General features: G+C 28.9%; 1 protein-coding gene across 1 annotated transcript in view; it reads left to right on the top strand.

Moving 5' to 3' along the window:
* LOC142321293 (lachesin-like) overlaps window positions 1-9,323 on the top strand; it is a 211,162-nt gene extending 201,839 nt beyond the window's left edge. The window contains exons 7-8 of the mRNA XM_075359290.1: window positions 385-555; window positions 8,935-9,323. Of these exons, the coding sequence (XP_075215405.1) occupies window positions 385-555; window positions 8,935-9,182 (419 nt within the window). The 3' untranslated portion in view covers window positions 9,183-9,323. The remainder of the gene's footprint in view (window positions 1-384; window positions 556-8,934) is intronic.
* Window positions 9,324-18,335: the final 9,012 nt, after the last annotated feature.

Here is an 18,335-nt window from a genome sequence, read left to right as displayed (position 1 = left end):
TGTTTTAAAAAATTATCTGATAATCAAAAAAAAAAAAAATCTGAAAAATAATCTGGGGTATCATGCCCGGCCATACTGTATCAGTATTATGCCCGGCCTCCGTGGCGCGAGTGGTAGTGTCTCGGCCTTTCATCGGGAGGTCCTGTGTTCGAATCCCGGTCAGGCATGGCATTTTCACAGACGCTACAAATCATTCATCTCATCCTCTGAAGCAATACCTGACGGTGGTCCCGGAAGTTGAAAAAAACATCTGATACATAAAAAGATAAACCATTTACATTACTTATTGTTGCAATTTAAAGATCTAATAGTTTTTTTTTCTCTCTTTTTAATAAAAAAACGATGTATACATTGAAATTATTGTTATGTAATTTTTTTTTACAGGAGAAATGATAATAAGCAATGATAAATACGAGATGAGTGAATCATCTAATTCATATTACAGTGTACAAATGAGTCTCGCAATTCACAATTTGCATAAATCCGACTTGGGAGGATATAAATGTATTTCTAAGAATTCCATCGGTGATGCTGAAGGCAACATTCGTTTATATGGTAAGAGATACTTCAAACTTTATTATAAAAAATCTAATACATCTTTGTTTATACATTAATTTTTAGTGATGCTTTTTCTATGCAGTAGAATAAATTTGTTTATCTATGTTTTATTGTGACGAATATTGTCGTTAGTTCAATAATCTTTATTACAACGTGAATAATTTTTGAGAATGTATCTTTTATGCTGTTTTAAATAAAATAACAAGGTTTCTTTTAACAAGGTTAAAATAAAAATGAAATAAAAGATGATAATCTTTGTAGATTCGTGCATAGTGTTCACACTATAATGAAGAGGACAGTAGTAGACAAAGACATGAAGAGTATCATGAAAAACTCTGTAAGGGGCCGAAAAAAGATTATGCAACAACTGCGTTCGGGTGAAATAATTACGCACACATCGAATGTACACAGATCCTATCTGGGTGGTCTTCTCCATCATTTGCATTCGTACATACAGTACATAACGAATCATATTAAATTATTTTTAGTACATTATCTTTCTTCTATATATTACAGCCATTTACATTTCCACTTTTCTTCATATCTCTTCATAGTTTCTGGAGATGCGTATTGAAGTTAGGATTATCATAGCCCAATTGTTATTCAATGATCTTGCAACATGACACAACACCATCTCAGTTTGTTTTGTGTAGATATACAATTTATTTATTAGGCTTAAACCCTTTTGTTTTAAATCCTATCGGTTATAATAAGCTTGCAATTGAAAACCTTCTAATTGAAGGTCATAACATAAAGGTCTAAGTTGACCGTATAGATACTGGTAAAAAAAAATCAGTGGATGCGTGAACTACAGTTATATTTAATTACAAATAACAATATGCTATTAATATGCATTATAAAGAATGCTAATGAAAATTTAAAAAACTAATTAATTATAAGTATGCATTACGACAATTTTCATATAACCCGTGAAGGGAAAGGCGCTAAGTCGACTTTCTCTGTCCACACTACACAAACTACTGGTCTAGTATATTAACACTAGTTACCAGACAGAGCGCGCCTACTGACAGCGGCAATAACCAAACATTTTCTTCATTTTTTTTGTAAAATATATATTTTTTTTTAACTAATAAAAGTCTTAAAAGTAAAACAGAATATAATGAAACAAAAACAATATTATTATAATTCAATCAATTCTTGCAAAAAAATATAAAAAAGGTAAGACCAAGAAATTGCAAATTGCAGACATGTAAGCTTTTTACGTTAAAATTGTACATCTAGTAACATTAAAGTGTTAATTTTCCATGAAGTACTTGTTTAAATCAACCATATCGAACCACTGTCTTGGTAGAAATGAAATATAATTTATTTTTACGAAATTACTGAATGTACGTGTATGGAACTGAAAAAAATTAAGTTGTAGCTCATTTATAATAGGCCTACTTATCAACAATAAGCCCTGTGAAAAGAGATAATTACGATTAGTTGAATCTTGTGAGAGAAGGAAATTTATCGACGGTTGAAGTCGATAAATTTCATAACGATTGTTCCGTTGATGGAGAGCGGAATGAAGAGGTTTTAAAATAAATTAGCAAAAGATTAAATTAGCTAATTTTTAATGGTTACAAAACAAAATAATTGTACAAAAATTTTAGAAATAAAAAAGCAGGTAGGCTACATATTATATCATACAGGGTCAGGAAATTTGGTTATAGAAGGAAATTAAAGATAAAAATATAAAACAAGACAAAGATTAGAAAACGTATAATAGATAATTGAGGTAAAGATTTCTGATATAGCATCATTAGTAAATTAGTAAAATAAAGTTCACGTCAAATACTGATTAAAAAAAATGTAAAGTTTAAAAAATTAGGTTTTAAAATGGTAAAAAAAATAATTTCAATAAATTTAATTACGCTAATGTCCATTTTCAGAAATTAATTCATAAAGTTTTTTAAAATCAAAATAAATCTTAGGAGTTTATTTCCATTACTCTGGAAGTTATTTCTACAAAATAAACGTACGCAAGCTAGGTAAAATTATATTGAAAGAGAGGAATATATTAGTATATTATTAAATTTACAATTATAATTAAATCTTTTAATAATAATAATAATAATAAAAATATTTCTCATTAAAATTACCATTTAAACTTTACTAATAATATAAAAGAATACATTAGTTAAAAAAAGTATTTGTAAGACCTAAATAAATAAAATGATGCTAAATAGAGGAAGAAAAGTGTAAAGAGAACAGTGAGATTTTTTAAGGTCTAATAAACTCTTCTATATTATACTTTTACAACCTGTGTGATTGCTTCCCGAATATAAAATTAAATGGGTCGATCAAAATAAGCTGTAAATACTGAGCGAGGAAACCGGTAGAGTACAGAACAGAATGCAAAGCATTACAGCGACAGGACTCAATTTCAGTTTATTGCAGGCTGGAGCTACTTTCCAGACCCAGACGACTGAGCACGTACTAATATTTGCTCTGCTATTGACTTTCTAGCCCTAGATCAACTTAATTCAGATGTAGAACAATAATAAAGTAGGATGTTGTTCATATCCGGTAACTCTGTTACATATTATTATTAATTCAAGAATTTTGCACAATCCCATCTACAAAATGAATCTCGAAATAGCATTAACAAAATTATTTCGTTTTTCACCTCCATAATTCTATAAAATAATGTATTATTTTAATTAAATAATCGAACAAAGAATTTAATAATTAGTTATTGCCTCTGTAAAGTATTTAATATAAACATTTCATTGTTTATCAAAATATTTATTTATATATTTCACTATATAATTTTTACAACCACATATTTTTAAATTACGGGTAATATTTTAAAACATTTCCGATGCTCCTTTTCTAAATTAAGTAATTAACTAAGAGAAAAACATTTTAAGTGTATTTTACTACATTTGTTATTGCTTATATAATAATTATTAAAATATATTATAGTAATACATAAATAAAAAATACGAGGATATAATCAAAGCCTAATATTTTTTTTTTTTGAAGCGCATAACTTCTTATCCGCCCGCCGTCCCGCCCATCGGAGAAGAGCACACAACTAAGCCGTAACTCAGCTCCAGGGGGTGTCTTCGCCTCAAACTAGGCCGGCGAGAACTGTAAAGCCAGTTATTTTTACACGGACTTGAATACTAGATCGTGGATACCGGTGTTCTTTGGTGGTTGGGTTTCAATTAACCACACATCTCAGAAATGGTCGAACTGTGACTGTACAAGACTACACTTCATTTACACTCATACATATCATCCTCACTCATCCTCTGAAGTATTATCTGAACGGTAGTTACCGGAGGCTAAACAGGAAAAGAAAAGGCCGGCGAGAACTAATGTTCTCCCCAGGCAGCCGAGACTCGGCCTTTTGGAGTTGTGCCATACCTCTAATAAGGGGACCCCAAGGGAGTCCCTATCAGGACTGCGGTCTTTACGCCTTGCCTCTAGTGAGGAAATCTCGAAGGGATCCCCCACCGGGACTACGGTCTTACTTTACCCCAAAATCTGAAGTCATGTGGAAGTCCCCGCCCAATCATCGAGGCACTTAAGCGGTCCACCCCTCCTGGGCGGGGCTGTCCTAACCCTAAATTCATCGCAAAAGTAAAGACGATAGAATTCATTTCCGGCTGCCGGCCCTGCAGCCACAGTCCCAAGAGCGTATCCACAGGCATTGCAGTGCGAACACTTAGCCCCCGTTGGACAATCACTGCGGAGATGCCCCTCAGCCCAATTGAAACATCGCCCCTTTCTGTCAGCACCGCCGCAGGTTCCCGCCCGGTACCCTATACCCCAACATCGATTGCAACGTTCTTCGTCGAACCTCCTGGACACCCGACAAGACAACCATCCAACTCTTAATTCGGCCACCTTCAACAATTCTGTCGCTAGCAGAGGAGGGACCGCCACCGTTGCCACTTTTGTTTCGCCTAATATTTAGATTTATATAAGGCTGCATTTAACTAGACTCATTGAAATATTATTTTTCTCAATAATAAAATATATCGACGAAGTTCCTTAAAATCACTTAAAAGATAATTTTAGAAAATCGTACAAATTAAAAATCTTAAATTATTTTACATTTTTAAAAGGATTTCTATAAACAGATGATTTTTGTTGGTAAATACTTAAAACTATTCATTTCTTACTCGATAAAAAGACCACCAGTAAAGTAAAAATTCATTAAATAAATGAAATTAATAATATCCTTTAACAGTAGATGATTGAAGTTCACGGGAAGATAAAATAAACTTTAATAAATTTATAAAACCTTTACTATTTATAAAAAAATATATATATATATATATATATATATATATATATATATATATATATAGAGAGAGAGAGAATGATGTGTGTATATATATATATATATATATATATATATATATATATATACAGGCACATTTGCACATCGATTCTCTTTAGCATGTAGTTTTTTCGTTTTACAGAGGGTCTACTATTGCAAGAGATTAGGAATTTTACAGCTGGCATTATTTGTTTTGTGTTTTGCGCTCCCATTACGTCTCTTTGATTACAACTTAGCCCCTTCACTTAACAACTCTATGTGTCCCCTTTCACATTGATTTGAAAATTGTTTAATAGGAACTCTATATAATATCCCTAAAAATTATAACAGCCCGAGCCAGCAGGAGATTTAATTTATTTTATACGTGCTGTGAGAATTTTATGAAAATTCTCAAAATAATGAAGAAATATCAAATTATCAAACTTAAATGAAATGAAAATTTCTCCAAATTTCCTCTGAAGTAGGTACCTTTATCATTTAAACGTTATAATTATATCGATATTATTCAATTATAACCTATATTTCCCTTCAGGTAGTCCTCCACAGAAGATATGAGGGATATCTCTAAAGTAAAGACCGCTGGGAAATTTCTCTCCTAAAGGTTGGTGGACCTGTGTCGTTCATAGCCACGCTAGTAATGTACACACTGCATTGTTGTCTGTAACTTGTCGCGTTGTAGAATCTTTGATTACGTGTGAGTTATTACGTTATAAAATTAATAGGAAAATCGATGTTGCCGCCTTTATACGTTTTTTAAACCATCAAAATGTTAAGGGGGCTGAAATTTATAGGCAGTTGGTTGCTGTGTACAGTGATAATGTACTGAATGAAAGAAACGTCTAAAAATTGTGTGAAATGTTTACAAATAATGTGCATGATGAAGAAAGTTCGGGGAGGCCGTCGGTAATCATCGAAGATTTGCTGAAACGGGTCGATCATGAAATTAGAAAAGATCGTCGTTCAACGAGTTCCGAACTGGGCCCTTCTTTTTCCTGATGTTTCATGAGATGTTATTGTTTGCATTTTCATGAGCATTTAAACTTCAGAAAGGTTTATGCAAGTTGGGTGCCGCACATCTTAACGGAACGTCACAAAAAAATCCGAATGGGATTTGAGTTTGAATTTTTGATGCGCTGCACAGAAAAAGGTGATGAGTTCCTTAATTCGATTGTTACCGGCGACGAAACATGGATTTCGTATTACACACCAGAGAGAAAATGGCAGTCAGATGAATAGCGTCATCCTCAATCACTAATCAGACCGATAAACGTCAAGCCACAGCAATTTGGACGCAAACTGATGGCCACAGTCTTTTGGAATCGGTTTGGCAGAATTCTGATTGATTTCTTGCCATTTGGAACGACTATAAATGCAGAACCCTGTTGCGAAACTCTATGTAAGTAACGACGCGCTATTCAAAATCGGCGATGTGGACGGTTGGCCGACGTCCACTGCTGTATATTATCGTCCTGCTGTACGATAATATGCACGTTCACATGTTGCGGGGCCAACAGGTGATTTACTGAGAACATTTGGATGGGAAATTTACGATCACCCACCATATAGTCCGGACTTAGCACCTTCCGATTACCATTTGTTACAGAAATTGAAAGAATTTTTGAGTAGTAAACAATTCACGGTTGACGATAAACTTAAAAATGCTGTTAATCAGTGGCTAAATGAACTGGCAGCAAAAGAATACGACGAGGGTATATTGAAACTGATATATAGCAACGATAAATGTCTTAATTCATGTGGCGATTATAGACAAAATTAGTATAAGGTATTCACAGTAAACTTTTTTATAATGAAAGTGTTTTTACTTTAGAGATAACCTCTCGTAAGAGGAGAAACGAACAATCAAAAAAAAAAAAAACAGAATAGTACGACTGACAGCCCAAGTCTATGATCTTTGGAGACAATCTACATCCATCACCTTACGTTACCTTGATTTCAGATATTAATAACAACAGAGCTACAAATTCCATACCTTAGCTCTATTTAGTAAAATATAGAACATATGGGTACAATTTCATCGTACAAACACCTTTATACCGTATAAAAAATGTCGTTAAATAATTTTATCAGGACTGATCTAGATTATAGTTAAAAAGAACGTATCGATTAATTTTTTTACTAATGTATACGTTGTAACCTGTTCAACTAGTGAACAATAAGTAATCCTCCTTCCCATAACCCAATGAGTGAGAATGATATATATGATGACATGTAAATTAGGCGTAGCTTAATTCAGATTTAGGCCGACCATTCCTGAGATGTGCGGTTAATTCAATACAAACAACCAAAGTACACCGGTATTCACTGTCTAGTATTCAAATCCGTATAAAATTAACTAACTTTTGCTAGGATTTGATCCTGGAAACTTTGACTTCGAAAATAAGCTATTAAAAAAGTTATTTCCGATGATGAGTTTACACCTAGACTAGCCAGGTGGAGCACCTATTATTTATGAATATAAAAATTAAAAATAATGAAAAAGAAAAAGGATTTTAATTCCTTACATTAGGGAATAAAGTTATTTTCTTAATCTTTTAAAACAATAGTGCAATCGTGTTTACGATAAAAAAAGCAACACAACAGTACAAAAATAGCAATGGCAGCGAAAGCAGTAAGTGTTGGATAGTGATGGAAACATCTTCAATGTATTTGCTTTTATAAATTATGGAACCAGACAAACGGTTTCTTTACCTCTGATGAAAACTTGATTTAAATTAATTTTTTAATAGCTGTACACTGCTTCCCGGTTTTTTATCATTGAAAATAAGATTAGAAAGAACAATAAACTCTGTATCAAGAACGAAAACATTCCAGAAGTGTCTTTTATAGAGTATTACCTAACAGTCGAATATGAAACCGTATAAGTTGCCCTTATTTATTTTTTTGTCAGTTTTTCAAAAAATGTATTAAGCGAAAAAGAAAACGGGTAATTTGATGTTTTTAAATAAATATTTTTTTTTAATTTTTCTTACTTTTTAATTCATAAAATAAATTACATATTTCGTATTTTTTTACATAAAAAATATTCATGTCTGCCACAATCAATGTTTAGTTTATGCAAAAGTAAAAAAAAAGTTTTTTTTAAAGACGAAAAAAATTCAAAAGTTACATTTTAATCAGAAAATGTTGAAAACTCTTTTATAGCATAAAACAAATTACCTTTATCTTTCTATTTTAGTTTTCTTAATACGACGCCTATTTGATGAGATTATTTAATTACTCCCTGAAAATTTATTAATATTTCACATTAGTTTGCTTTTTCAAAGCGGTCAATTTTGACTCGAGTTCTATCTTTGTAAATTTTTTATGCACTATGACAAAAAAAAAACAATATAGTTTTTTAAACTTTACAAATGGCCGCTTTATTTTTTGATGAACTAATACTACTGTGTGTTTAAAAAATACTGGATTAACCTTCATTCTTATATGGAAAAAAGTATGGGCAGCGTTGACTTATCAGTTCCTCGAATAACAAGTATTTTATATAATTCTTCTAAGAACCCCTATTTTGTTTCTTTATTTTCTTATTAGATAGATTTTATGGAAATTATTCTACAGCTGTTAAAATTTTCAAAAATGAATGACTAAATAATTAAAAAACTTCTTAAGAAAATAATTTAACAGAAAAAGATACATATTTAGCTAATGAATGTTTATTTCTGATTATAATATTTGGAGTTGCACAATTTCACACTTTAAGTTCATTCCACTTTCGTTTGGAAATGATGTAAATAATTGTTATTCTCCATTATTCGTGGCTGTAGTCTTATCGTTATAAAAACCGGTTACTGCTGTACAACCTATAATTATTAAATTCAAAAAGAGTATTTATAAGCTCATTACCCTAATTTTTTTATTATTTTTAGTGGTCTATCTTATTGCTAAACAGACGATACACATACAAGCAATGATCAAAGTATACGGAGATCTATTAAAAACATTACATTCTGAAACAGTTTATTTACATCAATTCCAAATATAAGTGAAATGAATTATTTATATTATTATGTAAATTAATATCGTATTTATTAATTAAATAATTTCAATTTAATTGACAGAAATGGAGTTGCCAAAGCATCCAAATAAACCAGATTTAGGTGAAGAAGAAAACATGCTTGATCCAGGACACAATTTGAACACAGGTCACCAAGGTTCATTGCGTGAAGCGGACGCTTCGGATAAAGAAAGAACTTCACCAGAAAATGGAATGGAAGGCGAATACTCTTCTTCTTGTAAATTAGCTGACCCTCCGATAAAATTCTTCACTTCATATAGCCTGTTATTACTAATCCTAACAATCCACTGATTTGCTTCATCACCTTTTGTAAATAAACATTTGATATATTCTTTATATTAAATGCCTAATATAACAATATAATAATAATAAGAATAAATAATAAATTATTTGTACTGATATGGACCTGTAAATGAAATAAAAATAACTATATTTGCTACATTAAAAAAATGTCAAAACTCGAACATTCTTTGATTTTTATTCAAATTAGGGATGAAATTTATAATGTAAATAAAATTTTTCAGATTTCAAATAAAATAAAAAAAAACTTCTGATTTTAAAAGAAGAAAAAATAATAAATTATTAATAATCTGTCTATCCCGTAGAATATCAAACATTTTTATGAATAACCTATGTTAATACGAAATTCTTTATCGTATTAAGAATTTGTATGATTTAAAATATATAACATACAATCATGTTTATAAACATAAATTATAGAAACTGTAATTTATAAGTTCGTACTGGATATTATGTAGAAGAATTTTTACAATGATAAAACAAATAATTATTAACACCATTTTTTTAACTTGAATCGATTCAAAATTAAGATTTTTTGTTAAGCCAGAAAAAGTTAATCGCAAAATAAAAATCTTTTGTAAAGAATAATCGGCGTTTTATAATAAGTAAGAAAAAAATTTTCAGGGACTAGTCAATTATTCAAAACGTCAATTTTTATTAATCTATAGGAATTAATTAAATGCAAATGTAATATATAATTCTGATATTATTCATAATAATAAAGCAATATTATTTTTACATATTTAGTGATTCATTTTAAATGTTATCAAAATATTATACATAACGTTTGGTTTTAAATATTTTAACTTAATGTAAAAAAAAGTAAAACCCTTTTTTATAAACTTAATAAATTGATCCTAAAAACCAATTTTTTAAAAATAAACGAACATTAAAATGTTTACACGTCTTCTATTATTATTCCAGTTTTGTTTATTCTAAAACTAATTAAAATTAATTTTAAAAGAATCAGTTGAAAATAAAATCAGCACGTTAAAAAACCTGTCATTATTACTAACTGTTTAACACCAAGATTAAAAAAAAACGTAATCTTGATGTTGACCAATAAGATCACCCTGTTGTTTTGCCTTATTAGAAAGTAACTCCTGGAGTTTATATATTCGAAAGGGAAATTTTAAATAGAAAAATAAAGAAACATACAGCTCTGTTATAATAAATAGTTTTTTTTTACCGGTTATATTTAATACAACATTCAAAACTATGGTATTTTTGAAAACAACCCTATTATGTGTTATATAAATAAAACCCGAGGCAAGTTAACAACACAAAAACAGATGAACATATGATAATAATTTTACCATAATTAATTACCTATTTAGATTACAAACAAATAACACAGTAATTTTATAGTAAAATGAAAACATATATATATATATATATATATATATATACATATACACTCATTCATTTACAGTATATATGAACATGTGTGCACACACCCACGCTCACCACAAAAACACACACATGCAGAGAAGAAACATAAAATATTCATTTTTTCAGAGAAAAACACGTTAAAAACTGTTTAAAAATTTCTATATTAGAAACGCATTTTAAATGTTTAAAATGCGTTTAGCATCATCAATTGACTAAGAAAATTCATCGAAATAGTTATAAATACACCACCATACCTTATAATAAATTCTGTGATCCAGAGAATATTGGATAAAAATAAATACGAATACAAAAATATTGTGCATAAAAGTATTTCTACCGGTATAAAATATATAAATTAATTAAAGAAAACAATATATCAGTTTTGACAATCCAAGTCGAAGGCGAATTTTACCACCGAGATGCAAAATTTTGTAATAGAGACTACGTCATTTGCATACATATATTACAATTTTTTAACCTAGATTATAGTAATTTGGTTCACGGATCGTCAAAAAGAGAGAAATATAGATAATCCGTAGTTGAGGGTGTACATTTCTTATTGTTACCAATAATTTCTATGTATATATACTTTAACGGGTGGGAAAGTGAAAAATCCTATTTTTAAATTATCTTTTTTTTTGTATACTGGTTTATATAAAACCAGTTTCTGAATAATGAAACTATAAGTAAATTGTACAGAGTAATAATGACATGAAAGGGATACCTCCAACGACAATATAATAGTTTAAACAAAGTACAATACATTAAAAAGTATAAGGAATAAAAATATAACTAATAATTATGTTATTTAATTCTTAAACTAAGCAAAACAAAGAACAAACAATTTGATAATTACCTACAAAGAACAACAAAATCAAATGGAAACATAACATAATATAGCTACGGAGAAAAATAAAGTTAAATGGTTAAAAAAAAAGTGAGTAAACAAGTGAGTATAACAAATCTTCACGTCATATAAGAGGAATAAAAAAGACGTGTAACAAATTAACACTTTTTAATAAGAAACTAAGTCAAAAACAAGAAACAAAAGAATTCACATTACAAAACTAAAATAATTCATAGATAGTATCAGCAAAATTTCAGTAACAAAAGGATGACATTCAATGCAGCCTCTACATTCAACACATGTAACTTTTTCAATCGTCTCACATCTTCACTATTATCCAAAAGGTTAACAGGCAGACGGCTTTCGTGCGCGTGAATTTAGTTGAAGAATTTCTTCACGAATAATAATAGCAATCCCTAGGCATCCCTAGGTAAAAATGCATCTCTTTGTTCTTCGCAAACCATGGTGCCACCGATACATTCCTCAGAACTTTTTTCTTGAACCTTTGAATAATGTCGAAATTGCTATTGCTTGCCGTACACCAAACTTGTATCCCGCGGTCCATACGGGTTTTCAAAACGTCTTATATAACAACAGTTTATCGTTTAACGACAACACGGTCTTCGTTGCTAGTAACCAGTTCAACCGCCTAAACTCGATATTTAATTTCTTTTTTTTCTCTCCTGATTTTTCCATGTTAGGCAGAGATTCAAATGAAGTCTTAGATATCGTACGTTATCCAAATGAGCGATGTGAACACCATCAGGGTAGACTCGTAAGCAGACACCCTTCCTCATCGCAAATGTGACTCGACTTTGGAGTATTAATATATAACTTCCATTTAGCTAGCCATTCACTGAGAAAGTTTAATTCCGATTTCAGTTTCTCTGACGCTACTGTTGGTTTAACATCAACCGCCATAAACACCATGATAACACAAAGAATGAAAGAGTGGCATTTTCTCTGTTAGGAAGATCAGCAGAATAGATTAAATACAAAACCGGGCTCAAGAATGAACTCTGCGGAACCCCCATTTCTTATCAATAAAGCCTGATAAATCTTGGATGTATTTAACCTGTGAGAACAGTCCATAAAAGTAGTGAGATGCCACTACTTTTTAACACAACAAAGATGGCATCTCTATTGTGTAAAAAAAAAAAATATATATTTACAAAGGAAGAAATCACGTAGCTGCAGTGCAGAGATATAGAATTATAATAATTTTATATTTATAAAATTAAAATAAAATAGTGGTCGACCACTGAGCCGATAGAAATGTTTTTAGGAGAGTTAATACGTTCTAAAAAATGCTCTTACGAATTGAACTTGTAAGTTGGAGTCCCAATGGAACTATAATTATATTATATTCTTAAAAGGTTTTAAATTTAATTTCTGCTCCAATGTTGAATCATATGGTTCAAAAAGCTACATAAATAAACATTTTTTATTATATTTTATTACATAACACCAAAATGAAAAAAATTAATAAACCATTTACGCTCAACGTAATATATATATTACTGGTACAAGCATTTCTTTCTGGTGTACGATTGATTGAGTTTTATTGAACTTGTGATAATGCTGAATTATTAAAACATATTTTGGCTAAATATTTGGCAAAAATTATCATTAAATTTTCAAGCATTTATAAAACTAAAGTAAAAAAAAAAATGAATATATATAAATTGTAAAACAAAATATGTTTTAGCGCTTAGAGAAGGAATTATTAATTAAATGTATATTAAGCTAATTTAATATATTTGTATTTTTTATGATTTATAATTTTACATCGTAATATTTACAATAAATTAATTTACATAATCAGCTTAAATAAATAATTTATTTATATAAGAAACAATGACATTATAAAAAAAAATTAATGAGTTTTATTAATTAATAAAAGTATAAAAAGAAAAATAATTGAACAAATATTACTTTGCAGCATTAGCTAATTAAAATCTGGAAAAAAGTAATTAGAATTCATCTCTCATACCTCATCAATTTAATAATAATTCTATTACTATAATATCCACATTCAATATTAATACATTATATATGTGTGGTGTGTGTGTGTGTGTACGTGCGCGCGCCTATAAAAAGTAAAATTTAATGTATTGGCCAATGATTCTTTTATAATAATAAATAAATATTTTATATAACAGGTTATTGTATAATTCAAATTCTCAACATAAAATAATATTACTAACATAATTAAACGGTTAAATTGCTTTGGATTTAATATATTTCGAAGAATTATATTAAAATCAATTATATATATTGCAGGCTACATTATATATCCACTTAAAATTTAATTTATGTATTTCATTTAACACAATAATTTAGCGATTTATTTTTGTATAATTGTACTTTTATTATTGCACAAAACAGAGAATAAAATGTATTAAAATATGCAAGCGTTACATAAAATTAAAATTAGTTCGGCCTAAAATTCACAAAATAATGTTTGTTTTTTATACATCTTGAGAAAAAAAAAATAAATATAAACAATTAACTGTTTATTAGAAAAAAATACAATTCTCAATAAGAGAAGTTAATTAATGTTCACATCTCCTAAATTTAATATTTTGAGTTTGATTCCCCGGCTAAATACTAAAAAATTTATAAATCAATCGCTAATCGAGTTATAACTCAATGCAAACTCATAGCAGTAGCTAATAGCTTTCGTAGTTGAGGCGATTTCAAAAACATTTTTTACTAGATATTAAATTTCAATAAAACAATAAAATGCCCAGAAAAATGTAATTATCACTACTTATAAAGCCTGGATTTTAATTTTATCTCGACTTAATCAAGTTTATACGGATATTGTTCAATTGTGTTAAAACATCTCTAGTGTAACAAAAGTATCTTACTTTAAGAAAAAAAATTTTGTACAAAAGTTGCTTAATGTTTATAATAATATTTTTTTTTTAATTCGCCTCACATATATTTGTGGTTAAACGGTCGTACACTCTTTACTACGCTGTGTGAATGTAATTGTTGACACATTGATGCTAATACAAAATAAGAAAAATCAAGATTGATCAATAAACATTAAGCCACCCACACTAATAACCCTCTCAAATTTTTAATATTACTGTATCTTTTTTAAAGGCAAATAATTTTTTTTTTTTTAATTGGATTATTTAATAGATAGAGTTACAAAAATCAAGCAAATTTATTTGTATAATACGATACCTAGTTAATAAAATGTTTATAAAAGATCTCAAATACAATGTTCCTATTGAATAAAGTAAATTAAAACAATGATAAACTTATAATAAAACTTACTTTTAATAGAAACTGCTCTCAAAAACAAAAATAATACTTGTGTCTATTCTGCTTTATATATTGACTTCTAAAAATCAAGCGTGCGAGCTCCTAAACATTACTTTCTCATTAAAAAAAAAAAGAGTTCAACTTTTGGCATTTCATCTTTTTGTTTGTTTGTTACCCAGTAATAATCTATATAGTAAATCGATTTTTATGAATTTAGCACCAAAGTTTATTGGTATTAATTAGGAGAAGTGAGATATGTATAACTTTCCTTAAAATTTTTTATTTAACAAACGCAGCGCTACTAAATGCGGTTAATTGAGACATAGGGAAGATCTCAGACTACAAGCCCCTTACTCACCCAGTAACAACCTGACTGGTGCTCGTTATACACATCTATTAACTTTGTTGTATATTTATTTTAATATATATATTTAGTTTACAAAAATTGAAACAAAAAAGTGAAAACATATAACATTATACAAGTAGCAGTTGTCAGTCAATATATGATGTCTCTTCAAAAATTATTTGGGATACTACTTATGTAGTAAAACAGATTTTGGCAGAGGTTAAACCAATTACGACTGACAATTTGGATGTTAATACTTTTTTTAATTTTCACTTAATTAAAATATGATTTCAAAACTATCCTTAATGTATTAGAATAAATTTATTTAATGATCTTCCAGAAAAAATAAGGAGTTAAGTAAAATTTAAAAATATAAAGAAAAATAATAATTTTTTTGTTTATCTGTTAGTATTTACAATCAGGGTACCCTAAGTAAATCTGATTAATGATAATAACATTAAGAGTGGTCCCCGATGAAACCCCTCATTTAAGTATACAAAGAATCAGTAACTCATATATAGAAAAATCACTTCTATAAGTGGTCCAAGTGAAGTAAAAATATTTTGAACATACAATATTAAAATTAATAACGATAACAGGTTAAACTGAGAATTTCTTCCTCTAATTGAAGTCCATTAAAAATGAAAATATAATTATTTTAAGACAACATTACTCTACTTTTACCTTTTTTCAACTTCATTAATAAGGATTTCCGCATATAAATACATGAGGAATCATTAATAAATATAAATTCATTTTTTTTTCAATCATAAAATCATTTTTTCTAAGAAGATACAATAATATAATACTACACATAATTTAGGATGAATCCAAAACCCAAAAATTGTAAATAAAAGGGTTTTAATAATCAAAATCTTTTTTTTAAGTGACAAGTATAATCTTTAAACAAAATCTATCCAAATAATATTATTTTTTGATAAAAAACTTATTAAAATAAAATTTTCATTAAATCTATTTTTCTTCTTCGATTAATATTATTCTCTACATAATATTTATTTACTCCCTTACCATTTTTAAATAATCACTTGTTTAGAATCCAACTATTGCAAGAAATATCATTAAAGTACGTCCAACCATTCCTCAATTATAAATCAAACATTATGCCAATCAAACCACACATAAGAACTCATATAACATTTTTAATCTGACTTTTTTTGTTTTTTTTCAAATAGGTTCAAAAATCTGATCGGGCCATTTTTGTACCGATAGAAATAATACATTCCGTCTGTTAAATGTTAGAAAAATCAGGAAAGTAAAGTTACATGTTCTCATATACAATAATAATGTATTTAAAAATCTGTCACCTTATATTTAGTTGGTTGCACTTTAATATGGTTCTGGCTTACATTAGTTAAAAATGTAGCAAATATAATTTACTTATATACAAAAATAAGATATACATGTATCTAATGATTATACTATCGATAAATAACGTCGTTAATGGTGATTAAAAATAAAATTTAAAAAATTACAGAAGATAAGTAACTATAAAAAGTGATGTTATACAATTATAACCGGTTTGAAAATATTTGTTGATATATGCAACGTACATATCGAACGCTTATAAGTTGTGTGCAGCATAATACTTTCGAATTACTAGAGACATTAGTTTTAGTCAATTTTGTGATGTGTGCTTGATGATTTGTGTGATATAATATATAAAAACACCCTAAAATCCTTCTTTCCTTATTTAATAATAAATGAATAAATCTGTTAATACGTTGAATTTCTGAAGTGAACTGTTAACTGTGGAGGCTTAGCGTCTATCAAAACCAAATAAGTAAGTATTAATTGTATGTATATAAAATATAATAAAAATGAATTGTTCTACATTTCTTATGAAAAAAAAAAAAACTATTAATTGTGTACGCATTGATATTGAACAATCACTGACAAAGAACAATTTGCTAAAGAAGTTATTATGTACAGCATTTTATATATTTTAGAATTGTTTTTGACATATCTACATAAGTTTATTGTTTGTTTTAGTTTAGCGTATTATCGATTAATACATTTTGTTAAGTGAAATATAAATCTAGGCCATTTTCAGATGCTTAATCCTTTTTCCAGTGCCCTTTTTTTACGAACTGACTTTTTAAAAATATAAAATTTGCCCAAACTCTTTAAATAAGGTTCCTGCAAACAATAGAATATTTTTATGAACGGTAAAAAATAAGGATGCATTCTTTAAATAACACAACGTTTTCCCTGTTTTATGGATTTATTTAAATACTGATAAATCCATAGTATTTTAGTAATTATTATCTAATTTCAGTATTTTATGGAAACTACTGTTCTTATCGTAATTTCATTTTTTTCACAAATAACCGTAAATCATCCTTCTTTCACCAAAACGATATTATCCCACGGTAATTATTAGAATTTAAGTTTAGTACACCCACGCTATATATTCTGGGTAGGTCTCTCTTAAAAAATCTCTAGCCTTTTCCCATGCTGCAATTTACTATGCGGAGGAGCCACATATTTCACATTTCATACTCCCGTTAAAACCCAACAGGGCTTGGATCACGGAGGGGGGTGGCGACCGGAACGTCATTAATCGGGTGTCTTCCCCTACGGGATTGGGATTTTACATTTCAGCTCATCAAAGCAAAATTATTGGTATATCATGAGATTCTATTATTTCGGATTAGGGTTTCCTGAGAACTTATAGAAAAGATTGGCATAAACCGAAAATAAACACTACTTTTAATACATTCATGATTTTTATCTTTTAGAGGCCCCCACCCGAAATAGAAAATACTTTTTTAAATCTGTTCCTTATTGTTGATCCTTTATTCTGCGGGATGTTCTGAGCTTCTGGCTAGAGGACTATTAGTGCTAAGGATATGAAGATCTTTTAATATATTGCATTCTTAATATTTGTATGTTTTAAGAGGAACGGCTTTGCCTATGGAATTTTACATATCCTATAAGGTATGTACTATCATATAGCTGTATACAAAGACTATTCGGGGCTGAGATGCTAATTTGCCACAGCCAGGCCTTCTAGTCCTTTCTAATTCAAACACAAATATGTAAGACCATTCGCCAGTTTGTTCTTTTATTTTCGTAATTGAAGATCTGAATGAAAGGTTAATATTGCAGTTACATATTTTCATACGTTTAAAATCTGAAGGAAATATTCCACAGGATATTCTTCTTTTTTTAAGCCTTCTGTACCACCGTTAGGTATTGCTTCACAGGATGAGATTAAATTGCAATTTTTTAGCACGTGAAAATGGCATGCTTGACCAGG

This window comes from Lycorma delicatula, chromosome 3 (genome assembly GCF_047948215.1).
Source record: "Lycorma delicatula isolate Av1 chromosome 3, ASM4794821v1, whole genome shotgun sequence".
NCBI lineage: Eukaryota > Metazoa > Arthropoda > Insecta > Hemiptera > Fulgoridae > Lycorma > Lycorma delicatula.
Note: the sequence above shows the minus strand (reverse complement) of the source record. Positions and strands in the feature narration are given on the sequence as shown.